This window comes from Parasteatoda tepidariorum, chromosome 10 (assembly GCF_982258835.1).
Source record: "Parasteatoda tepidariorum strain Cologne lab strain chromosome 10, Ptep-v5.0, whole genome shotgun sequence".
NCBI lineage: Eukaryota > Metazoa > Arthropoda > Arachnida > Araneae > Theridiidae > Parasteatoda > Parasteatoda tepidariorum.
The window spans coordinates 104,470,884-104,498,726 of NC_141764.1; the positions used below are offsets into that span (position 1 = coordinate 104,470,884).

The window sequence follows — 27,843 nt, forward strand, 5'->3', positions numbered from 1 at the left end:
TGAATATATTTAGGACACTATAATACCGAACTACACACAAAAAGAAGCTAACAAATATTTAAGTTAATTGAAGCTATTTAATTGAAGTTAAGCCTAATCATTTAATCCCAAATTAACAAATGTAAAACAAAATCAATTACTAAAAAAAGCAATATATTTCACACTTAATAATAAATAAATAAAAAGAAAGCGGTAAAATGCAAGGAAATCTTATTAATCGCATTAAATAAAAATAACATGTAAAAATTACTTAATGGGCAAGGCAGGTTACAGGACAAAGCAGGATGAAATGAAATAAAATAAAAATTAATTTAAAATTAGAAAATAGGAATTTAAAAAAAAATCTTTATCTTAAAATTCATGAATAAGAACTAATTTATTGATTGTAAAAAGAGAAAGTTAAGTTGCAATATGCTTGAAAAAATAGCAGTCTGCTTTCAGTAATAAATAATTGTATGCTTATATTGATAAACAATCTTCTGCTCTTATTTCTTTATAGAAGACATTTGTTCACGAAAGCAGATCATCTACATCAGGTAAACCTTGCAAATGATATGGCACCTCTGAGAAATCGAAATTTATTCAATTGTTGATACATTAATATTATTTCATATATACATTAAAATATTAAAAATTTTATATTTTTTAGAAAATATTGTTTTGCTAATAGATATCAAATAAACATAGTAGATGATAAAAAAAATAATTATAATATAGTCATTGTACGAACGTAACACGAAATATTATCGAATGCTTGCAAAAACTAACATTTTATCTGAAATTATAAAACGATAATTTGTCCTAATAAATCAAGAATAATTTGTCAAAATAAATAAAGGGTAACCGAAATTGAGAAACAAAATTGGATTAAAAACAAAATCTAAATGAATATTCTCAATGCAGAAGTTTCTTAATTAGAACATCCAACTGACAACACTCCAGAAGCACTTAAGAGTCTTGAGGATACACCTAATAATGATTGTACCGAGAAATCTTTTTTAAAAGTCCGCATTGAGCAAGAGCAAATTACAGTATTGAAAAAGGAAGAGTGAAATCTCATGATTTGATAGGATGGCAAACTCCTTGGAAATTCCTGGTTTTGGGATAAAAATACATTTTTCCTGATATTCCTGGTGAGTACAAACCCTGTAAGAGGATAGCTAGGTTTGTTTCCTCTATCATATTTTTTATAAAATCACAAAGGTGCTATTTCTTCTACCAAACAAATTCTTAACTTGTACCAAAAGATGAAGCGATGTGATATTTCGCAGCAATTCACTATACCAGACTGAATTCACTTTCAATATATGCACTTGTTGTTATGCACAAAGTACAAATGTGAAACAAAGTAATTTTTGAAATATTATAAAATATTCATAATAATTTCATATTTATTAATAGTAATAAAAAAATATAAATGTGGTGCATTTTCAACAAAAAAAATTTACATTAGATGGCAACTAGTATTCAATTTTTTATTTGCCAATCACTCTGTAGAGATGGAGACTGTTAATTTGTTCCTAAAGCAGAAACTCTGTGACGAAATTACAAAATTGAAAAATTTTGACAAATTTGATGTACCATATATTTGTACTGTAAGAGGGGTGAAATTAATGGAAGAACAGTACCAGAAATGCCAAACAGTTAAATATTTAAATCTTCAGTTTATTTCACATGATATATTTTACTGGTAATTTATCTAAGTTTAAAAATTTTGACGGTATTGGCTGAACATTTTTTATGAATTAAGCAAAATAATAGTCAATTTTTGAATCAAAAATTGACTCCCCCTCCTTTCCAATGCAGCTGGCTAGTAAAAGAGGCATTTCCTGGAACCTTTTTATTGAAAGAAAAGGGTAAACACAGCAAGCGTTAACGTGGAGGGGGAGTCAAAATGGAAAATTTGAATAGGTCTAAAGCATAGATTCTCAACCTATTTAAAGTTGCCGCCCCCTTAAGGAGCGAAAAATATTTCAACGACCCCTTTTGTGAAAATCCAGTTATTTAGAGGGGATGGAGGGAGGTGTGCTGAATTATGAGAGACAACATTAAGCAATTTTTAAGCGAATTAATTAAGCGATTATTTTTTAAGCAATTTTTTCAGTAAGCTTAAATTTGTTTGGTTTTTTAAAAAAAGTGTGTACATTAACTCGATACTTTTCTCACGGCTGATAATTGCAGTCTATTTGTTGCAATTAAAATAAATGCGTTTAATGAAGAAAAAAATGCAACAAAGAAACCTATGCTTAAAAATAATTATTTATTCTTAATTAAATAATTAAAAAAACACCAAAAATAAACCCAATAATATTTTTTAAGCAATTTTTTTCAGTAAGCTTAAATTTGTTTGGTTTTTTAAAAAAAATAATGTGTACATTAACTCGATACTTTTCTCACGGCTGATAATTGCAGTCTATTTGTTGCAATTAAAATAAATGCGTTTAATGAAGAAAAAAATGCAACAAAGAAACCTATGCTTAAAATAATTATTTATTCTTAACTAAATAATTAAAAAAACACCAAAAATAATTTACTACGCTCAAAAGTAGTATCAACGAAACATTTAAATAACTATGTCAGTGGGATGATTGCACTCAATGGTTCAGAGCAAGTTTCTTAAAGTTCGCTTCAATACTTTTAGTGCGGCTAAATCCACGTTCGACAAGGTAGAAGGAAGGGAAGGCATTTAAAAAATGTTTGACGATAGTCCATAGACTAGGTTAGGGGCGACTTACATTACCTTGAAGCCAAAATTCTGTGAGATGATCACCATTTCAAAGTTTCCTTAGTTGAAATTTCGACTAATTCCTCATAAATCTGAACCTCTGCTGTTTCAATATTCACAAAAGGGTTCATAAACCAATAACCCATTGAGGGACTTCCATGGAACAAAACAGCTTTAAAACGGTCAGAATAGTCCATGTGCAAGGAGTCAAAGTGTTCACAATATTCCTGTGCACCATCAGAGAGAATTTCGCCTGCTTGGCTGAACTCATTCCAACTAAAATTCTGCTTCCACAAAATTAGTTTTTTTAGAAAGTCAGAAATAACTGATTCTGTAGGGATAAAATTGAGCTCATCGCCTTGAAGTTGTAAATTAAAGGCATTAAATTTTACAAATAAATCCTCCAAAGTCTTCCTTAAATTCTAGCAATCTGTCTCTCAGAGCTACATCTCTGTTTTCGAGGAATTCAAGCACAGAGTCGAAAAGATTCCAAAACCTATTGAGACAGGCGTCTTTGGAAAGTCAGAGAATCTTGATGTGTAGTAGCAAGCGATTGAATTCTTCATCATACCCAATGGTCTGAATAATCAATCGTTGAGAGCATTACTGTGAATTTTGTTCACAGCAGATATGACTGATGCAAACGGTCGCTGAGATTTTTCCCTTCTAAATGCTGTCTGTGAATCACGCAGTAAACAGCTAAAATATCTGGTATTTCCCTTTTCAAAAGGGCTATAAACACCCAACATTGCATTAGCTCCCTCAGTGGCTATCGACATAATATTTGCAGGAGGAATGTTTTTCTCTGTAAAATAATTACAAACCGGACCTACGCTCACAGTAAAGCCTACATTACATGGAAAGGTTGATTCATCAACTTGAAGGGAAAATTCGCTGGATATCAAAAGTTTGCGTAAGGAAACTTCAACGTCTTCAGCCATCTCATCATTTCGTCGCCTCACTGTATCGTTGCTTAATGGGATATTTGATTACATTGGATGCTGCTGGATGGTGTAAAACTGTTCCTAAAACTTCCTTGACAACCGTTAGTATCAACTCTGCTTCGATGGTATGAGCTTTCCCAGATTTAGCAATAAATTTTGATATATTATAAAAAGATATCAAACCACTTTTGTGATGAGGTTGCTAGTAACCCTGAGACCACAGGTGCCTTCAGAAACTTGTCTTTGATGTTCGTGAAAAATGGCAAAACTTTATTTTGTTTGTCAGAATAAGTTTTTTGCAAATGCTCCTGCTAAGGGGAAGATTTCATTGTCTCATTAGGCAAAACTTTGTTAGAAAGTAAACACATGGGCAGTTGAGAGTTCAACAGCGATTGAAAAATCCAAACTTCAAGTACGTGGTACGGTATTGATGACATTTCTTTTTGTTAACTGACGTTGTTGGTGCCAGCAAAATACTAATGATGAAAGAAAATTAACTATTTCTCCAAATTAATGAATAATTTATGGTAAAAAACTAATTCATGCACATACCTGGTCAACTAAGCAATCAGATCGAATCGAAACTGAGGGGAAAAAACTGTAAGGAAGCTAACGAAAAAAATCATAAACACCAGTCAAATCAAACATTCATACTGAAAGCGTATGTACTTTAATGTCCGCCAAATGTCTTGAATGAGTCAGAGTGATTCGCGAAATAGCTTGAATGAATCAGACTGAAAAACTCATGTGCTGCTCTCTGTTGGTTTGGATCGGAGAATAGGTGTCGTATAAGCTCGTTTCATTGGTGGTACAAATGGTGCATCGGATAATCTTAATTTGCTATGTTAATTTAATTTATTTTCTTTTATTTTTAGATTAATTTTATTTATTAAATAAATCTCAATTTAATAATTTTATTTGTATGTTTAAAAATTAAATTTGAATAACAAAACATGTTCATCGCCCCCCTACTGCCCAAAATATACCCAACGCCCCCCGGCCGCCCAAAACAAGTTCACCGCCCCTAATCATACTCCCACCGACCCCGTTGAGAAACAATGGTCTAAAGGGATACATGTCTTTGAGATACATTCCTTCTTCCCCTGACCATGTCATATTTAGGAGGTGGCAGGGTTCGTGATTTTTTTGATTTTTTTAAAAAAAAATAAAAAAAATCGGATTATTTTGATTTAAATCGGATTTTTTTGATTTAAATCAGATTTTTTTGATTTTTATTTAAATACACTATAAGAGCTTTAATTTATGATCAAAAAAACTTTATAAATGTTTAATCAAAATTAAATTAATATTAAAACTATATTATAACAATATTTTAGAAGCTCTAACTTACTAAAATAATTTTTCATTATAATGCATAGCGGCCATTTTGATACAAAGGCATGATTGAAATTAAAAGACAAGATAAAATAGATAATTTAAAGAATGCTACTTTAACTAATAACTCGAAGTTTCAATTAGCATAGCATAATTTTAATTTAAAATTGTGATCTCTTTTTTTTTCTCATGGTTTATAAAATGGCAAAATAAATGCAGCAGATTGTGTTTATAAATGTTGTTATTCATCAAAAAATAAATATTCAATCTATATATTTTTATGTTAAAATATTAATTTTTAATCCTTTATCAAAATACATAAGTTAAGCTAAAAAACATTTTTAAAAAAATCTATGTACTCATTGGAATTTTTTTTCACAAAAGAAAATCTGATAATTTCAAAGATACCGTAAACATATTATGAGAAGAAAAATAAAAACCAGTTAACAACCCTACTGCTTCAAATAGACTTTGATAGGGAAGAATGACACTATATCAGGAAAAAAATATCTGAACGCAGCTTTTTTTTTCTATTTTTGGCATATTAAGGTAATTTCTTTTTAATATAACCTCAAGCTTTAGAAATATAGAAATTTCCATCAATAAACTATAACGTAGATTTGAATTTCATGCTTTTTTAATCAAAAGGTAGAATTTTAATTAACATTTGCTTTTTGAAAAAAAAGCATGTTTATTTACTTTCTACAGCTATGCAAGTCTATATTAAGACAGCATTAAATATTTACTTTAATCTGTACTTTCAATGTTAAGAATCAAAAGATTTTTAAACATGTAATTTTAAATGTGTTCAACACACTCCAAGAAAGAAAGTAATTTCGTTAACTAAAATTAATTAATGCAGCAATTTAATTAAAATAAATTTTAAAACTAAGAAAAGAAAATAATAAAAGTATCAATAATTTAAAGCACTGTTTTTTAACTTTTAAAATCAATATAATATATATAAAAATCAGTTGATTTAAATAAATGATTTTTTTAAAAAAATCATTTGATTTTAATCATGATTTAAATCGTGATTTAAATCAAGCTGATTTAAATCAACGAACCCTGGGAGGTGGGGGGAAAAAGGGGGTAACATTCTTTCTTTAGCAGATTCTTTCAGTCATACAAGAAAAAATAAAAAGAACCCCATCAGCGTGCCCCGCCTTTATGCTTGATTGATAGCCAATGATTGGAGAGAAAACCATAATTTGTCACTTCCCCGCCCTCAACTTGAATTATCTCCTCTTTACACATATTTTCTTTCACAAGTAAGGAGGAAATTAATTTTTCTCCTACACCTACCGTATTTTTCGGCGGAAGAGCCGCGGCGCTATCGAAAAAAAAGTTGTTTTTTTCCTACATGCGGCGCTTCCGATGCAGCGGCGCTTCCGACGAAATATTTTTTAGTAGCAAAAAAATTTGTCAATGAAAGTTATTTAAGATGGAATAATTTTCTGAGAGAAAGACTATTTAAAAAAATTAATAACGAAGTCGACGAAATATTCGCCCATATCGCGATCTGCTGCAGAACATCGCCAATTCTAAGCAAACTTTCGGCAGCAGCCTGTAAGAAAATAAATAAACGAAATAATAATTTAAAAAAAAACATCGCATAAGGAGAAAATTTAAAAGGTATGCATCTTGTATCCACCCCCAGATTAAGGAAAAATCGCAAGCTAGAAATCTATTTAGCGCCTTGGCAATTGTAATTTGAGCGAACAGAAAAGGAAGAATAGGACCCTAACTCTGACACTCACGGGACTGACGAAATGCCGAACTTCGGATCTCTTTCGGAAATTCCAATATGGCCCCCAAATTTTACTATAATTCAATTCCACTGTTAATTTCAGAAAAACCAATAAATTTAGTCAAGTTTCGATCGTAGATTATGATGGGGTGAATTTATAACTGGCCCATCTTAAGAGAAATTTTACTAATCAAAATAATAATCTATATAATATAATCAAGAAGAAATAATCAGAATCCTATGAAGAAGAAATAATCGTTTCTTCTTTGGAGCGAGATCATAGTTCTCGTTTTTTCTTTTAGATAACATTTTGTTTTAACAAAAGACGCTTACCTCGCAAGAAGAAAAAAAAAAGCTAACAGGGAACTACAAAAAAAAATTTTTTTTAACAATTAATGCTAAGAAACTAACAATGAATAACAACAAGAAACAAGCTAAAAACTAATAACGATAAAAAAAACAAGCAAGCAACAATTAACAAGAAAAAATAAAAAGCGGCAAAATAAAAAAAAATGTATGAATCGAATAAAAAACCGCAAAAGGAATTCATTTTGTTGTCCACATGTTAGTTTCAATGTCAACTGGGTGTGGCCAATTTATGGTCAAACAGAAGAGGGAAATTTGGGGGTAAAGCACAAGCATAGCTGTCAAGATTGATTGATCAGTTTTTTCCAACTTCCATTTCTTTATTTTGTTCATTGGAAATGCAAGTGTTTTTACTTCTCACTTTATTTTAAACTGCTTAAGAGACAGATGTTTCTTTTGACACAGATTTATTATTTTTTTTTTCAAGCTTCTTTTTTATTTTTAAAAGATAAAATAAAGTAAGTTACTTCAACAGAATAAAATTCCAAGTAAAAAGAATATTAGCTGATTTTTTTTGTCTTATATAAATTTCTTAAAAAAAAAATTAAAAAAAAAAGATTAGATCAGATTAAGTGCCAAATTTTGGAATGCTGGATTAGGGGTCCCATACCTTTTTTTTTTCCTCAACCCCTTTTAAATATTGAGTCACATTGGGTTATTTCCATTGAAGGAGAGGGCATTCTACCCACTAAAATTCCACCCTCAAGGATTGTGAAAGTGAAACTTATTTCCCGTTCGCTCATTTCTTCAGAATTTTTTTGGGGCCTTTTTAGTTATTTCTTATTCTTGTTATTACTAGTAATTTCGTTATTATTAGCTGTTTCGTTATTATGTATTAGTTTTTCCTCAAATTGTTAACGGTAATAAATTTTAAAATCTTTTTATTTTAAAATCTTTCTTTTAATAAATTTTTATTTTATTTTTCTTATTGCATTGTTTTACGGATTCCTGTAATCAGTTCAGCCTTAATTCAGCTACTGAACATATAAATATTTTTTTTGCTGTTCTACTGTTTTTTGGCGCGGTGCCAACTAGTAAGAACAACTTTATTTTATATAGTTTTGTTTTCTTTCTTTTTTTTTTTTGCTGAAAGAGAAAACTTTTTTTGTTGCTTTTTTTTGCTGAAAAAGAAATTTTTTATTATAATTTAGAAATTAAAACTTTATTTTATGAAATCCATAAAAAAATTTAATTTTTTATTATACAGATATTCTAAATGGTAATTTAAAGGTCTCTTCTGAAAGGATGCTGATATACGCGGTTCAGCGCCATTGCGGCGCTTACAATAACTTTTTTTAAAAAAAATTCATTTTTATCGAGGTGCGGCGCTTGTGACGAAGCGGCGCTTTCGCCGAAAAATACGGTACCCACCTTAATGAATGAGGGGAATTTCCCTTTCCTGCTTGAATCGTTCTAGTTAAAAATGGCGGATTATTATTTTAATAACTGTCAAATTTTTTTCGTTTTCTATATTTTAAGCAATAATTTTTTTTCTTCTAATATTTCATATTTGATTGATTGGATAATCTAATACTAAAACATTATTCCCTTAAAAATAATGTTTATTTATTTTTTGCTTCTTAGATTTAGATCGTTTATTCGATCATTTTAAGCTTCGTTTACCTTGGGGGTCTATTATACGGAAAAATCTATTATTCGGACTTCTGGAATTGCCACCGATTCTGGATACGCAACTTTACACTGCACAAGCAAAAAAAATAAATAAATAAAAATAAATTATCATAACTTTAATTTCTGGGTACATACTAAAGTTCTGTTGTGGCAGTTGTTGTCAGCATATTAAATATTTTAAATGCAATTTTAGTCGAATTCATAACAATACTGAGTATAGATTATTGAGTATTCCCTCTAAAGTGATATTTAGAATACCTTTAGAACCATATTACATAATATAACATAATATAATAAAATAAAATGTAAGCAATGTGCTGGCGATTTCGAGTTTCGATGGTACGCCAACCCCGTTCCCAGCTCACTTACATTTAACTTTTTTAAAGCTCTCATGCTAATCGTTTTTCGTTATTCAACTTTGATTTGATAACTATTGTTTTATGGATAATTGTTACCATACTTTAAAATACTATGATTCATTTGGAATTAGTTAATTATTTTGTTATTCTTATTTTTGTTTACAATAAAAACTGTTTTTGTTTATGAGCTATTTCTTTCAGTTATTAATTATTACCTATGAAAAACTAATTATTAAGGTAGGTTGGACCCTCCACAATGTTCAGAATAATATTATAATCAGAACAGTAATATTCAGAATTATAATACATAAATATTACTTATTTTTACCTTATAAGTTTTTTATAAAGTTTTTAATAAGGAAAATGTAATGTTTCAAGAAAAATATTTGCAATAAGTAAAAGAAAATTAACACTTTAAAATGAATATAATACATTTTAAATATTAATAAAATGTGTTCATCATTATTAGGTCATTAAATAGTATTATGAGACTTAACAACTAAATTGATAATTTTTATTCACAAAAATGGAGTTCAAGAAAGAAGAAACTTAATAGTATACTTCACTTAAATAGCGCCATTATTTTTCTAAAAATCTTAAAGATTTAAAATAAAATTTTTGAATGTTTCCTTGTTCTCATGGGTTAAGGTTCTCTTATTCTCCAGAGATATTAGAACACTAGTTAATAGCATTTTAAAAAAAATAATATTAATTAGATTCAAATAATAGATCAAGGAAGTAAAAAACGCAAATCATTATCAAACTTGATATTTTTATCGAAGAACAAAGTTTTAAAAATTCTCTAGAGCAATGTAAAATATACCTGACGGAATTTATTTTTAGAATTAAAGTTGGCCAACAGTATCTTCTCATCTTCAGCTTCATCAGTATCTGGTTTCTGGTTGGTCACTGGCATATATTCTAAAATTTTCTGGACATCTGGTTCAAAACCCATATCAATCATACGATCAGCCTAAATGGTGTAAAACAGTTAAAAATTAAAATGAGTATTTTTGTAAAAAAATAATTTAATTTCAAAATACGAAATCATGCTTTCGATAAATAATTGAAAAAATATTTAAATAGATAAAGCATAAAATGATAGTAAATGACTTTAAGTTTGTGATTATGGGAATTCATTAAATTTATAAAGGAAATTTCCTCAACCATTTTTGGGCAGTGGGTGACAAAAACTACAAAGTACACTGTTGAGGATCAACATTAACATATTGATGTAATTATATAAATGTGGGGAATATTTAGATTCTGTTTGAAAGCAGCATGAATAGGTTAGAAATGTATAACTAATCTTTTTCTCCATTGGAGGTAATAAAAAAAATATAATTAAATTTAAACAAATATACTTATTATTAAATACACAAGTGGGCGACCTTTGTGCTAAAATACAAACTAAAGGCGAACAACATTAAAGAGCACAAAAATATTTATAAAATACAGACAGCTGTTCCGAATGCTCAAAGGGCAACCTTCATCAGTGCAACAGAAAGAAATAAGACGAAACAAGGTAAATATACAGAAAGGTTAGAGCAATAAGAGGGTTTAGAGCATTGGTTGTTGCTCTAAACCCTCTTGAGACATCGTTGTTTGCTCTTTAACGCTGTTTGCCTTTAGTTTGTATACTTATTAGATTACAAAATAAATTATGGTCAATTTATAGGTATATAACAAAAAAAAGGTGAACCTTTTTTTCGTTGTTAGCTTTGCTTTTTCTTCTTTTAAAGTTACAACTTCAATTTACATTTATCCTAAAGTTTAACTTTTACTATTATTATTATTTAGGAAACAAAATTTATTAAAAATACAGTATTAGATTAATATGGCAACTATTACTAGAACTTTGAAACTTTATTTTTTAAATCTATCTTATTGACTTAAAAATTGTTTTGCTTCTCTTTTAGTTCTCCAAATTTTATAAATAATAAATTTCACAGCGAATTCTCAACCCATTGCAGAAATAGAACTTTCATAACCAAATAATCACATTTTGAAAAAGGATGTAAACTAGAACAGCAACTTTCCGTAGCAGAGCATGAATGAGTCAGGGGAAAAAAATATCCAGTTATTTTTTTTTTCTTTTGTAGTTTTATAAATACTTTACAGTTTACGGGCCACACATTAAAGGTTATGGAAGCCACTTTTGACATTCCTGTTATAAATGAATACTAAAACATTTATAAATTTGATAAAACAATGCATATACACATGTCTACTTCCTTAGGTTGCAGACAACTTATTTTAAACATGGCAATTTCTTTCTCTGAAGAAAAGTCTCATAAAAATTAAAATTCAAAAAGCGTTTTAAAATTTTCAGTAATGAAGAGAAAAATTTCGTGATCAAAAATAGTTCGTAAAATCAAGGGATAGTAAGTAAGACAATTGACAGAAAGAGATTTTTTTTCTATTCTCACAATTGCAAATGCACAGGGAATTATTTCAGTGATATCGAAAAATGCCTGACATCGAGGCTTGGCTTATACCATTGAGAAATACGTGAAGTAACACATTTATAGGACAAATAAAATTAAAGTTAAAATACAATAGGAAAAAATCTCACCTCATCAAGAACTATGTAAGTACATCTGTTGAGGACTAAATATCTATTTTCCAAAACATCTATCAATCGACCAGGAGTAGCAATAACTATCTAGAAATAAAACAATATAAATTATAATGATTACAAATAATATTATTTAAAATAATGGTATGTGTACAGAGAGTAATGGAATGGATGATTGTGTTTATGCATAGCATTGCTAAACAGTATTCTAAAGAAAAAATTTTATAAATTAGAAATTTTAAGACTTTTTTTAAAAAAATAATAAGCTTTAAAAAGCTTATTAAGCTTGTTGGATTCAATATGTATAAATGAAAAAAAATATATATATATACTATTTATAATCACTTAATAATTTTTTTTAGAAAAGAAAGACTTTGCACCAGGGCAATCTATTGACATCTAGTATTAAGTAATTGATTTTTTTTTTTTAGTTGCCAAAAAGACTCAGCTAGGCATAATTTTAAAATCATGTTTTTAACTGGAATATTTATCCTCTTTAATCATAGTAGTAAAACACTGTTTCTTTTAGGGTTTATTCTCTTATTATTTTTCTTTTAGGGTAATTAGAAAGAACAGGGTGATAAAAACTGCAAAGAGCAGCATAGTCCCCAAAAAAAGACACCTATCACAAAAAGAGCATTGTATTTCACAAAAATTTGCATAGTTGAGAAACCTAAACTATACAAGATTCTTGATATTTTATTAAAAAAATATTTTTTTAAAAGAGAAATAGTTAGTTAGTTAATCAGTTTAAAAATAATTCCTTAATTAAATTCATAAATTTTATAAATAAGTTTTGAAACCAGCGTAATTTTTTAATTTTAAAATGTTACGGGTAGTAACAATGGTGTATTAAAAATATGGAAATTTAAAAATTATATCAAAACGGCTGAAAAATGAAAAGCAACTGTAATGACCATGTAAGAAAGTGGTTGTGATTGTAAGAAATTAGCTAACCATCATATCGTAGTAATAATATCAGAATAGATAAAAAAATTAAAATAGCTGAAAAATGGCAAATTGCTTACAAAAAAATAATCCATAAACGACATGGATTTACGCTAGAATCGTTAAGAACTGATCAAAAAGTGACATCTTAAATTTAAAAAACAAGTTTATCATAACATCGTATAATAAAAACCAATAGAAATGGACGAAAAAGCCATTTAAAAACTAAACTGAATTATCGCGAAATAGCTGCAAGTTGAACGTGTCTAAAAGTGATTACTCAAGCTCAAGTGTCATAATAATATATTAAAAATACCAGATTTTAGTAAAACAATCTGGAAATAACTGAAATACAGATAAATAAGAACCTGAACTGATAAATAAGAAGCTATCATCCAACAGCATTAAGATATGAGGAAATCGACCTGAATTGGACAAGTCAAAAAGTGACTTCTCAAATTCAAATGCCTTAACAACACCGCATGGAAAATATAGGAATTGTAAAATTATATTAAAAGGGTAAAATAATTATAAATAATTTCAGAAAAAACTCGTTAAATGACGTGTAATTTCTATGAAATCATCAAAAATTCAACGCTTCAAAAAAGTTACAGCTCAAATTCAAATGTCGCAACTTCTAGCCTGGGTGTCTGCCAATTTTCAAAAAGAATTAGTTAAATTTTAAAAAAAAATAATAAATTCCTCAAATAAAGTCACGTATTCTATAAATAAATTTTAAAACTAACATTATTTCCACATTTTGAAAATCTTGTGTGTCATAATAATATTGTATTTAAAATAATTGGCTTTTTAAAAACAATAAATAACTGTAATAAAAATAATAAAAACGATACTGCAAAACAATAAATAATTGTGATAACAGCTGAAAAGCAATAGGACGAAGTAGTTTTACGATAAAATCATCGCAAAACATCATTAAAAAGTTATTACATAATAAAATATGAAATTCAAAAGCCATAATAAGATATCATATTTAAAATATCTGACTTATAAAAAAAGACGTAAAAGATTGTCGTAAAACCATAAAAATAATCAATAAATAATATGGTATTACGATTGTTGCAACTAGAGCACGTCAAGAACTGGTTACTCAAATTTGTAAAAATGTGAGGAAATCTATGAGGGTGTTGTATGCTAGAGTATGCTGCTGGGAATGGAGAAACGTCAAGAAATGTGTAGTGATCGTGTCATAGTAGATTATCATTTAAGTATTACATATCATTGGAAAAACATAATACTTTGAAATTACACAGAGACTTATTATTTTGATATTTCTTTTTAAAAAATTTATAATATATTGTGACATAGTAAGTATTTTATTCATTTGTAATAATCAGTGCAAATGTAAATATTTGATTTTCATGCATAAATGTATTCAACAAAACTTCAAATTTGGAAGCAAAAAAATAATTGAAATAGGGAAGGTGCTAACATATTTACTGGCTAACCAGAAATTTTCACTGGCTATCAACATTTTTCAAATTCTTGGAGCCCTGTGCGTGTATATATATATATATAAATATGTGTATACACGTGCATGCATGTACGTTTGTGTGTAGGTGTGTAAACATAGGAATGGAGTTTTTTGAAGAAAAATTATACAGTTTCAATTTTCATTTTGTAATGTCAAGAGAATAATATTATTATAAAGTAATGTGCATTACCTCACAGCCCAGCCGCAAACGAAATCCTTGTTCTTCTCTGGACAAACCACCAATCACAGCTACTGTTCTAATTTCTAGCGTTTTCGCAAATTTGATTGTTTCCTCTTCAATCTGCTGAGCCAACTCACGTGTGGGTGCCATTATTATTGCATATGGACCCTGGTCAATATCCTCATTTCTGTAAACAGATTTATAATCAGTTAATTCAATATACACTCAAACAGAAAACTTGAAATAAAGAAAACATTTTATGGTGTATACAGCACAAGACACAAAATATCAAAACTTAAGAGAAACTAGCTGATAGACGTAGCTTCTGACAGAAAATGCAACTACAGTCGGACCTTTATTTAACTATTAAGTTGCTAAATCTCGATAAAAAGTTGGTTATATGGAAAATTCGTTAAATAGAAAATCACCATTCAAAATACTTAAACAACACAAAACAGGCTGAAAATTCATAAACACTAAACATAATTAAAATAGAAATGCATACACCTTTTTCTTGCAAATTATTATCTACTATCGAATTGTTCCAAATTATTTTAACATTTCATAATATGAATTTGGTGATTTCTTATTGTTTCTATTTTTCACACTGTCCAAAATATCCAATTTAGTTAATATTTCTGTGCTTGCAGCTTTAGATTCAATAAAAAGAAAATCATTTATTAGTAAATCATTGTTAATTTTGTGGTTTTCTCTTAGCTGTACCCACATTTTTTTAAGTTCTTCTAAAAGAATAGTATCCTCGTCCTTCGCACTGACTAAGAATTCAGCTTTAGCAAAACTGTTATGAATAGTATGATCTGTAACATAATAATTCCATGCTTTAGAAATTTGTTATACTTTCTCGTAAATCGATTGTTGCCACGGATTCTTGTATGAAATGCAAACAAAAAGGGAAAAGGATTTTACCACTTTCTCTAAAAGTTAAGTGGAAAAATCAGTTCAAGATCATTTCCCCATGAAATGCTTTAACAAGTTTGAAATGTTCCAAAATATTTTGGGAAATAGGGAAATTAGATCTCAAAGAAAAGTTCGTTAAAGAGAAAATTCACTTTGCTATTAGGAAGTTACTTTACGAAGAAATTTTCAATATGTTCTTGGTTCATAAACAAAACAAAAAAAAATTATGCAAAATAGAGAAATTTGCAAAATGGAAGCTTGTTAAATAGAAGTTCGACTGTATACTTTTGACTTTAAGCATTTAGTCATCTAATCTGGATTTAACTGAAAACTCAAACTATATCTGGGTTTTGAATCTTTTGAGTTGCAATTTAAGGTCAAAATTAAGAAAAAATTAGCATACAACAACAAACAAATTATCTTCAAACAAAACAGTGAATAAAACTTGAACAAAAAATAACAAAATGATGCATAATATAAATGCATAGATTCAGTCAGTAAACAGAATTTTACGTACATGAAAAAAAAAAATTCACCGTAAAAGAGGGGATTAAAAAGGTAATGTATAGCATAACACATGTAGGGTAATGCAAGAAAAAAAAAAGAAAATATTAAAACTTAAGATATTATTTTATGACATTCTTGCATCATCCTGTTTCACGCAAAAATATTGAAACAAATTTGACACTCATTGGTCTTTAATACCCTAATCGATATGTTTGTGCATACTAGTATATGCATAATGAAGAAAAATTATTTTTAAAAAAATCATGTTTATAAAAAAAGGTTCGTTCAAATATTATGCTTGCATCTAACGGGTGATTTGCTTGCTTTTGCTGACAAGGGAAGAGTTGTGCTTAAGTAAGGTATTAAAATCCCCTATTTTCAAAAATTTTCTTATAAAGCGAATTAAAAAATTTATTAAGGAAAATAAATATGGAGAAATTTCTTCAAAGAGTTTCAAGCATATTGAAAACAAAAATATCCTAACGAATATTCTGCTGAGAATGTTATAAAACATAAAGTAAGTTTTGTTTTATGCAAAGTTACATCTTTTATTACATTTTAATCCTAAAATTAGATTGCTACAATAAAAGTTAAAGTAAAAACTAGAAGGGAAGGGTGATATGATGTAAACACAGGAGGAGGTTCACCATTTGCTTCTTTTAGCTGGCAATTTTCAAAAGCATGCTTACATAATATTTGAACTTCCCTAAATGTTCAATTACACTAGAAAGTATTGAAGGTTTTAAGAAAAAAGCTCTAAAAACATACAGGAATAGAAATTTAAATACTTTACTGGCTGACAAGAAATAACCTGGACAAAGTTTAAAGCCAAATATTCTTATCTCAACATACTTCAAACACCTCCTTTCTTGGTTATAAACAGTCTTCAGAAACTAAAAATGAGCCTGACCAACCAAGCTACTTGGTTACAGTACTTTTTGAAAAATAAACATGAAAAATGATTAGAACATAAAGTATTTGCAAAGTATGGAATTAGTGATTACCATTATCAACTCCATTTTAGCTCTTAATCATTGCCAATTCAAAGAATTTTTATTTGAAATGGAGAGTGAGTACTCTGATCTTCTGCTTCATAACAAGGTAAGTTGGTTATTAAGAGGGAACGTTTTAAAACGTTCCCAGTCCCTTTTTCCGGAAATTAAAGCATTTCTCCTTCAGAAGGGCTTTCACTATCCAGAACTAACAGACGATCAGTGGATCCAAAACTTTTATTTCACGGTTGACGTTACGTCTCATCTAAATCAGCTTAATCGTAAAGTACAAGGGAAAGGAAGCTTAATAACAAGGTGCTTCATAACAAGGTAAGTTGGTTATTAAGAGGGGACGTTTTAAAACGTTCCGCGTCCCTTTTTCCGGAAATTAAAGCATTTCTCCTTCAGAAGGGCATTCACTATCCAGAACTAACAGACGATCAGTGGATCCAAAACTTTTAATTCACGGTTGACGTTATGTCTCATCTAAATCAGCTTAATCGTAAAGTACAAGGGAAAGGAAACTTAATTTTTTCAATGTTAGAAGTAATAACATTCAAAAACAAATTATCCATTTTTGCTCAGGATTTTGAAAGGGAAACATTGTTTCACTTTCTGATATTTGATATCTGATTGAAGCATCGCCAAGAAAATAATTCCTCTATTGATAAACACCATTTTAAAACAATAATTTTAAATATGAGGGAAGAATTTCTCAGCAGGTTTCAGGAATTTAAAAACAGCACAGCAACTTTAGCATTTATAAAAAATCCTTTTAATGCTACGATAACCGAGTTAAAATTTTCTCCTTTTGAAATTGACATTGGTAGCTTTGAAATACAATTGCTGGATTTAAAAAACAAGGTGATATGGCGCTCTAAATTCGAACATCTTTGTGTTGAATTGGAAATATTGGAGAAGAAAAAATTTGATCTTAGTTCACAACACAAGTGGTCTGCTTTGAATGACCTGGAGACGGAAGACATGATCATTTTCAACGCTTGTAATAGTATTTCTGACTCTTACGATCAGCTGAAAAAGCTTGTGTTTGCTGTTCTTTCCCTTTTCGGTTCTACATACATATGCGAACAATCTTTTTCAAGCATGAACATTATCAAGAGTAAACTGAGAAGTCGTTTTATTGATGAGAACTTGGAATCATGCCTAAAATTAAAAACAGCATTCAAACCTGACTTACTCAAACTTTCCAAGGAGATGCAAGCACATTGTCTGCATTAATAAATATTTATGAAGTATGAAATTTAGTTTTATTTAGTGTACTACTTATTTAGTGTAATAAAAGTTTGCTAAACAAGCAGATTTGGCTCCCAATTTTTTTAAAAATTGTTGTAATGTTCATATTTGGCTCCTTGGCTAATAAGTTTGCCGACCACAGAACTAGAACATACAAGTTTGTTTTTTTTTTAACTGGGTTTTTAAAAAAATTATTTTTTTTATGGCAATTGCAACATAGGAAAAAGATTTTTGCTTTATTATAAAAATTATATACAATTTTTTCTAATTAATAATAAAACAATTAGTGTAAAAATACACTAAATTACGACGAAAAGCAAAAAATCCCTAAAAATAGTTCCAAAATTATGCATGGCCCTGTGAATGAAATGATCATATCAGCGAATAAAATGATCCTGTCAATGAAATTATCCCGTTGACGAAACGATTGTCGACAAAATGACCCTGTTGATGAAATGATTCTACCAACTAAACGGCTTATCGACAAAATTACCGTTAACTAAATGGCTTGTCAATGAAATTACCATCATTGAAATGACCCTATCGACAAATGGCCAGTTAACGAAACGACCCCGTTGATGAAATTATCTTGTCGATGAAGAAATAGCCTGTCGATGAAGTAATATTCAATTAACCTCATGTTTGATGCAATGCAAAATTTATGTAAATTTCATGCTATTACTCAATGGCTAAAATATTTTGAGGGCAGCAAATTTTAAAGATTAATCAATAACTGTATATAAACTGTAAAACAATATCAATAAAGAGTGTTCCTTGAAAACGACTACAATATGATTAATAATTTTTAATAGCAATTGTAACATATGTGTTTTAACTGTATAGAACTAACTGAGATGTGATTGATGCTTTGCATTGCTTGGAGGAGGTCATAGTTCATGTTCAGTTCTTGCTCTGTTCGTGTCTACCATGTTGCTGTCTAATTTAAAATGGTTAATAAATATTTCTTTAATGAAACTTTAAGCTTTTCATTTCATAGGGTAAATAAAAAAAATAGTAATAGATATTGAATTGATTTTATATAGTTACAACAAATTTTTATTTTTAAATCCTGATTACTATAAATGAGGCTTACATTATAATTCAACAGTCAAGAAATCCCCCCCTCTCTCTCTCTTTACTCTTAATGCTCTTTTTTAGAAAGTTTATTTCCAAGGCAAAACTATACAAACATTATTTTACCTTTCAATTTTAGGCAGTGAAGTTATCCAAACTAATAGTGGTATCAAGAAAGCTAGAGTTTTACCACTGCCAGTTTCAGCAACACCAATGATATCTCGATTTTGCAAACCAATTGGTATAGCTTGTCTCTGAATAGGAGTAGGATCCTAAAAACACAAAGAACAAAATGTTAAGATTATAATTATCGTACATTTTAAGCATCATGAAATCTTATGATATGTGTATTATGATTTATCATGAATCAGTGACAAATGTTTTGTAAATACAAAATTAAAGCTTTCAAAAAGGAAAAGTAATTGAACAAACACAAAGCTTTAAGTAAGTCTCTCTTTAATTCTGAAAAAAATTTTAAGATGAAACACTGGAAATAATAAAAACCAAATTATTATTTGTGAGTGCCTAATTAATGCAATTACCTCTTTTAGAAAAATTTTCAATTGTTAATCTATGAAAAGTCCTTGTTTAAATTAAACAAAGCATACCACTAATCACTCAGAATATTTAAATAAAATACAAACAAATTCTTAAAAAAAATTATTTATATAGACATTTAGTTAAAATTATAAGTTATAGTGTTAAAAACTATTAGATAGTTGATGTCAAGGTAATGGATCTCAGAAATTGGTTGACAAAAAGTTGAGGAAAAATATCATAATCTAATTAAGAGGGAACTAAACACAGTGGCGCGATAGCCCATAGAGGGCCACTGAGCCCATCTCAATTTTCTTGACTTTTGGATTCTGGGGTATAAGAGCAGACGCTCCAGTTGGGTGGTCAGCTCAACGTGAAAACCCCAGTGTTTAGTTCTTAAGCATGGTTGGTAGTCATTTTATCAGCCCACTGAAAGGATGAAAGGCTGAGTCAACCTTGTCCAGTCCGAGGAAAGAATCATCAACCTGTGACGACAGCACGAAGCGCTACCACTGGGCATCAAGGGGGAACTACAAAGCAAAATTTTCAAAAAATAAGAAAAAAAAATTATTACCAAAATATCTAATTGATTTTCGTAAAAATGTTAATCTTACAGCATAATATGTCGAGCGTGGCACACAACAGAGGGGAACTTGCATGTTCAGTTGATTAAGCTCACCCTTCTCAAAACATATTAGTAAAATACTATCATTTGAATTATTTTATGGAAACAATTTGTTAAAATTACAAAAGAATGAATGGTACTTTCAGTAGAGATAGATGAAATTGCAACTTAATTATTACAACTTATTTAGCTGTCATAATTTTTAATGAAGGTTGCAAAAGGGTAAAAGTTTTGGAACAATTAGAAATAAATATAGGCTCAGCAGCCAAAGAATATGCTCAAAATGAAGATAAATATAGAATTCCAGCTGCTACTCCAAACAGGGTGTGTAGCCAAATCTTTCAACAAAAAAATAAGCACCTTTTAAGTACTTTTTAAGCACTCAAAAATATTTTGAAGCACTATATACATTAACAAAATACAATATAATTTTCAAAGATTTTACATGATCATGATAAAATAACTAGTTTTTGACAAAGAACTCTTTTTTTTTATTATATTAGCCATTAATAAATAATCAAAATAATTTTCGGTTCGATATCAGAGGATGGAAAATGAAGCCTGAAATTGAGAATATCTTGCAAACTACAGCACATGAGAGTGTAATAATCTCACCCAATCCAGCACAATAGACGTACATGTGGACACCCGCAAGTAAACATATAAGGTGTTACATGAGTGAGAAGAAAATGAACAAGACAACTGAAAATGATTGAAAAGAGGTATTTTATGGACTGGGTATTGATGCATTGTAGTTAGTTGCACAATTTTAAACATTCAACAAACTTTAAACCCCATTTACTCGGAACTATGTTTCTCTGACTTTCTGTATCTCAAACTAATACAGGGTGCGTAGCCAGATTTTTTAAGCACTACAAAAAATATTTTTAATTACTTTCCAAAAATAAAAATCCTGATTAGGATCTGTGCAGTAATAAAAATAAAAAAATTTCTATCGCTTAAAGTCCTTCATTTATAAACATAAAACCAATAAAATTCAAAAACATTTTCAAAAACTTTACATAATCATAAAATAACTAGTCTCTGATACATATTGCATTTGCAAATCATATACATATTGCAAATCATGCATTTTTTGTAATTTAGAACAACAATCAATACAACAACAAAAAAATATCCTTAAAAAAAAAAAAAAAAACTCAGCACTTTTTACTAACCCTGAATTAAAAAAAAGCATCTTTAAGCACCTTTTAAAAATGCAACGCACCCTGTAGCACAATTTTCAACTGATTTACTTCAAACTTTACTACAATGTTCACAATAAATGTAATTTTTGTAGCATGTAAGGAATTTTTAATTGGTTTGACTGGTTTTGAGTAATCTATGAAAATTTTACTTATTTTAAATCATTTCTTGAATTTTGTTTTCAAAACACCACCATTTTGAGAAGAAAAAATATTTTTAAAAATCTCAAGTGCAACAAGCACTATATTCATGCAGTTTTTAAAAAAAATCAAACTAAATTCGGATGATTTTTTTCAAGTTATGAGTACAGCTAATTTAGAAAATAAGTTAGTAATCTTGTACTTATAGGTGCTAATTTATAAAAAAAAATTGCATTTCATGATAAAATTAAAATATGTACAAGAAAATAAATTTATAATTATTAAGTTTAATTGTCCCAATCGTAGCAAAATTCATCAAAAAATCCTTTTTAACAGAATTTTACTGTGTTGCTCCCCTTTAATAAGAAAAACATACAAGTGTTACACAGAACAAATAAATAAATTTGATCTATTTTTGTTCAGTAATGTTTTATCATCACTTAGATCACATTCATTCAAAACAAAATAAAAATTTGTTATTATAAAATAAATGTCACCAATAAAAAAAAATTTAAAATAAAAAATTTAAAAAAATGGTGAAAAACACTCTTTTCCATAAGTTTAACTTTCTCTTTAATAATTTTTTTCTTCCTCTGATGGGAAGAATGAAAGTAAAAACAAATCAAGAACAGAATTAGGTACTTTTTTTAATTTAAATCATATAAAGTTATCTAACACAAAAAAAATTTTTTTTAAAGAGATTTATTACTTTCATTACCAAAAAGTGTCCAGAAAATAGAACTTTGATATTGAGCATTCAAAAAATAAACTTTTTACTATAATATAAAAAATAAAAAAATTCACTTATAGAAAAAAAAATATTTTCCCATTTAAAAATAATTCTCTATTCAAAAGTGTCATATTGACTTTCAAAGTATATAACTCAAAAAAATCTATCAGTTCTAAAAAATTTCATTAAAATAAGTCTTGGTATCATTTACATTTATTGCCCTTTTCAGCAACTTTTATTAGTTTCAAAGATTAAAAAATATCATGGGTGCAACAATTTTTACTTTTCAAAAAAAAAAAAAAAAAAAAAAAATTATTCTGATTTTTAAAAGTGTCTAAAAATTTGAGTGAGTTTAAATAACACAAAAGCTTATTTTCAAAAAAAAATTATTAGAGCTGCTTTAATTTTTTTAACTAAGTAATAATTTTTAAAGTATGCAAACACAACATACAAAATTGGTGGAATTGACCAAAATCCACTATATCTAATGTATTCAAACATTTTAAACGAATTTCAAACTTTCATAAACGTGAACAAAGTTGCAGACCTTATATCCTAACTGCTCGATAATCTCTAAAATAGGTTTTGTCAGACCAGATTCTTTCCAATTTCTAATGGGATTTGGTATACGTCCACCTTTAATTGCAATGTTGAAATCTTCCCTAAAGATTCTCCAGTCTCTTTCCGTCATTTCCTCAATGGACTTTTGAGACCAATGACGATCATCCCATTTCTGTTTGTCTTCTTTCTTTTTGATTTTCTTTAAGCGAACACTAAAACAGAAAAATTAAACAATATATGAACCTGTTTTTTTTTTTTTTTTTAAAGAGAAATGCTTAAGAGATCAACACTACAAGAGTGAAGCAACTATCACTACGATTATTAAACACAAATGAACTAGTATATAAGACGTGTTAACTCAATTCTATCTTCTTGAAGTACCTTTAGATAGATGAAGTTTGGCATTGTCGATAACTACTCGCCCCACATTAGTAACCCGGACGTGATATGAACTCGCTTACCTCGGCAGTTAAGCAGCGATGGATGGTCCACAATGAAGAGTTGATTTGCTATTTGTGACTCCGACACTGTCCTCAAGCTGCTGCTTCTCAGTCTCATTTACACACAATGAGATCCTGCACACACTTGACTGCTAATAGCAACACAGGAGAGACCACACACAAGTGAGCTCAATACAACTCTCACAACAACAGTCAAAACTCGGTGAACTTAATATAGCTCTCACAACTAGCGCTCAAAATCTGGTGAACTTAATACAGCTCTTCCAGTCTTTCAAACTAGTGGTATTTGTTTATGGAATTCTATACCTGATAAAATTCTAGCGGGGGAATATTGTGGCCTAACTACCACTACAATTATTAAACATAAATTCACTATTATATGAGACGTGTTAACTCGATTCTATCTTGAGGTACCTTTGGATACATGAAGGTTGGCATTGTCGATAACTACTCGCTCGGTTCTCCTTAGAGAAGAAAAAAAATTTGTCTGCTGATTTTAGGAATACCTGACATATGCTTTAAAATATGTCATTTGTTGACTGCAAGTCCACTAATTTCTCTTTTTGACAGCTTACTATCAGAGCCTGACTAAGGCAGGGGCATTAGGGGCAGTTGCCCTGGGCCCCCACATCAGAGGGGGTCCCCAAAGATTTTTAACCGGGCACCAATTAGGCTAAGTCTAGCTTATTATTGAAATCAATATTCAGAGTTATCAATGATGTCAAAAACTATTGCACTTCATTCAATTTTTTTCCTTGCATTTTGCAGAAACTCCCTGTCTAGTCAACAATTTGCAAGCAAAAGCAGTCAAATGTATTTTAAAAATATGTATTTCAAATTAAAATAAAATAGAAATAAATAAACGTGTACATTTCATCGTTTAGTCTTTTCCTCTGTGGCAGAATTTTTTCGAGCTATTTGCGACAAAACTCTTTAGTACTAATATCTTTCTTCAAGATACTTTTAATAATAACAAACATACACGTTACTAATTTAAAATATAAAAAAAGCACTGTGTTTACAAAATACGTATATATATATATATATATATATATATGATTTTGTTTTAACTGAACATGTAATAATTTTTAATTCTAATATTATGGGTGATATTCTCGCATTTTGTTGGGGCGGAGGGAGAGCACTAACTATTTCCTTCTTCACATTTTATAAATGATCATCACAAAAAAAAAAAAAAAATTAAAATCATGAAATCCGTAGTAGTAATTGCCGAAAAAAGATTGACGATGAAATCATGTGAATTGGACTCCTCAAAAAAAAAAGGTTATTCAAATGCGTGTTTTGTTTTGTACAAAAAAATATCGTATTTAAAAACTATGGAGAAATCAATAGCAATAACTGCCAAAAAATCGATAGAATTAATTTTCCATCGATTCTATTTTCAATGGATTTGAATTTTCCATATTGTTTGAAATATATCGGGATATTTAAAAACCACATGAAAATTAAATATCAATAACTGCCGAAAATACAATTGAAACATTGCATCGATTTACGATACTATTGGCGTAAATTGAGAGAGCCAAAAAGTGATTACTTATATACATGATTCAAATTTTAATGTAAATTTCTGCAGAAAAGAAAACTAAAATTCTTTACTTTTCAAAAAAATTCTCAAAATGCACAAAAAAAATTTTTTTTTAACAATGTTATTAAAGAAATTATTTTGTTTTAATTTAAACAAAATAAATTTACAACAAAACTTTAAAATAAATTATATCAATATAAATGATATAGAGTAATAACTGTGACCCAAAACAATGTCAATACAACATTTGTCAATGAATAAATATGAAATAAATAAAAAGAATTTACATTTCTTGTTCCTTTTCTGCATGAGTTCTTCTTAATTCTAAAAGTTCTCCATAGAATTTAGACTGTTCTTTCTTCTGAGACTAAATTTTAAAAAAAAATTCATAATTTGAATCCCTAGAGCAATTTTCAAATAAAATACAGTCAAACCTTGATATCTGGAATATTGAAAAAATTTGAAATATGAAACATTTGAGATAATTTTAGATTTTTTTTGAAGAAATCCATTTTTCTTTATAGACTTCATAAAAGAAATTACTAATTAAAAATCAAACTCTTTCATTTAAATTGCTGTAGCTTCAGTAGGTATTGTTATTTTCTTATTCAAAATTTATAAAATAATTTATTTTTATTTAATATTGGAATGTATTTAAAACGTCAATTAGTTAAATTATCTTTATTTATTTACTGATTCATTTTCTTTTCTTTCTTTATTTTTGTTAATTTAATTGAGAATTTGTAATAATTGCAGTTATTATTACTGTATGTTTCAGTTCGCTAAATTTAAATACCTTAAAATTATTTTGAGAAAACGAATATAAAAAGCATTGAAGGTAGTACTTAAAAACTGATTTAAAATTAATATTAAAATTAAAATAAAGAGTCTTAAGAAAACTGGAGCACTTTAATGTAGTTCTCATACATATGTGCATCCAGATAGAGCTTCATTTGTCACCCACATTTCAAGAATGATAATAAATTTAAATAATTAAATTCTATACAATGTATAACTTTGAAAATATATACCATTAGGCATACATTTTAATACAGAAAATAATTTATATTTTAGATTCTACAGAATGCATAACTTTAAAAATATATATCATCAGGCATAAATTTAAATACCGAAAATAATTTATATTTTAGATTCTATAGAATATATAACTCTGAAAATATAATACCTTTAAAAACAATTTAAAAGAGAAAGAAAATCTCAATTAAAATATTATTTGCTCCTGGCCTGAAATTTTATTTTTAAAAAAAAACTTGTTCATATAAAACAAATGTTAGGTTACAAAATCTGCCTCAATTTAACAAAAAGTCTGTAATTCTTATGGGGTGTGTAACCAAATCTTTCAACAAAAAAGAAGCCCAACTACTTTTTAAGCACTAAAAATATTTTTAAACACTATATACATTAACAAATTGCAAAATAATTTTCAAAGACTTTACATGATCACTATAAAATAACTAATTGTTGACAAAGAACTCTTTTCTTGATTACATTAGCCACCATATTAAGATAGAGAGATTTTTCGGTTCGATTTCAGAGGGCGGAAAATGAAACCTGAAATTGAGAATAGCTTGCAAAATACAGCAGAGTTGCTCATGATAGTGCAAGAATAATTCTCACTGAATCTAGCTCACTATACACACATGCAGACCAGCAAGCATTTCCTCAAACATATATAATGATTGGCGCTTTCATATGCTACGGAATGACGGTACGCTGAAATGCAATGTGTCTGAATGAATTGTGAAAATTTTGAATAGAATAATATGAAAATCACGTTTTTGCCTAATACGTGGTGAAAATCGACACCGTGAAGAAAAAAAAATCTCATTTCGAAAGGGAAAATTAAGTACTTTTTAAAAACCTCCAATAAAAAAAGTACCTTTAAGCACTTTTAAAAAATGCTACACGTGATGTGAACATACCTACCTTGGCAGAAATACCCACTACGATTTGAACACGCCTACTTCAATGGATGGCCTACATTGAACAGTTCACTTGGTACTTGTGACTGACATTGTCCTCCTCACACTGTTGCTTCTCAGTCTTGATTACACACAACGTACACACTCGACTGCTAAAGGCAACACAGGAGTGACCATGATCGTGAACTTAATACAGCTCTCACAATCAGCACTCAAAAAAGTACGGTGATCTTAATACAGCTATCCCAGCTTCTCACAAAACTGCAATGAATCAACTTGTGGTATCCGTTAATCGAATTCTATCACAGATATAATTCTGGTGGGGAAGTACTGTAGTGTATCTACCACTACAAAAATATAATTCTAATTCACTAGTATAAAAGACAAGTTAACTCGATTCTATGGTGGGGTACCTTTTCATAGATGAAGGTAGAAATTGTTGATTACTCAATCCCCACAAAAACATTGCTTTCCAATAAAGTAAAATGCAGCCTAAAGAAAAAGAAAGATTTAAAATAACGATTAAGAATATATGCATTACTTTCAAATCTATTCCAGCAACATGGCCTCTCCCAAAGAACTGCACAGTATGTCTTTCTTTATAAATAGGGTTGTAATCTACAGCAGTATCTTCTGAGGCATCCCAATCAAACACAAATTTTCTGTCATTCAAACGTCGAACACGTCTCTTCTTTTTTATCAAACCTAAATACCTTTCCTGAAAAAAATATATTAAAAAACATCTTAATCTCAGATTAACTTTGTTCCCTTCAATAAGTATTAATGTGTATTTTTAAGCAGTAATAAAAAGAGAAATCAAAGTGCATATAAAAATAACAGTTAAAAAGCAATTTCAAAGGAAAGCTGCGCAATGCAGCAGAAATTTCACAGAACAATTGAAACCAATAGAAAATTTTAAAAAAGATAACGATGAAAAATATAACAATGACAACCAAAGCAGACATAGCCAGGAGGTATCAGCCCCGAAACTCATAAAAATACAAAACCTTTTCTACTGAGAGAGCATGATTAA

At 28.8% G+C, this 27,843-nt stretch overlaps 1 protein-coding gene across 2 annotated transcripts in view; it reads right to left on the minus strand.

Annotated features, from left to right (window-relative positions):
* LOC107446555 (putative ATP-dependent RNA helicase DDX23) overlaps positions 1 to 27,843 on the minus strand; it is a 59,002-nt gene that overhangs the window by 12,791 nt on the left and 18,368 nt on the right. For both annotated transcript variants that reach the window (XM_087153567.1, XM_016061231.4), the window contains exons 8-14: positions 27,352 to 27,528; positions 25,155 to 25,234; positions 22,844 to 23,069; positions 19,185 to 19,330; positions 14,323 to 14,500; positions 11,687 to 11,776; positions 9,935 to 10,084 (exon numbers count right to left, since the gene is read on the minus strand). In XM_087153567.1, coding sequence (XP_087009693.1) covers positions 9,935 to 10,084; positions 11,687 to 11,776; positions 14,323 to 14,500; positions 19,185 to 19,330; positions 22,844 to 23,069; positions 25,155 to 25,234; positions 27,352 to 27,528 — 1,047 coding nt within the window. The remainder of the gene's footprint in view (positions 1 to 9,934; positions 10,085 to 11,686; positions 11,777 to 14,322; positions 14,501 to 19,184; positions 19,331 to 22,843; positions 23,070 to 25,154; positions 25,235 to 27,351; positions 27,529 to 27,843) is intronic.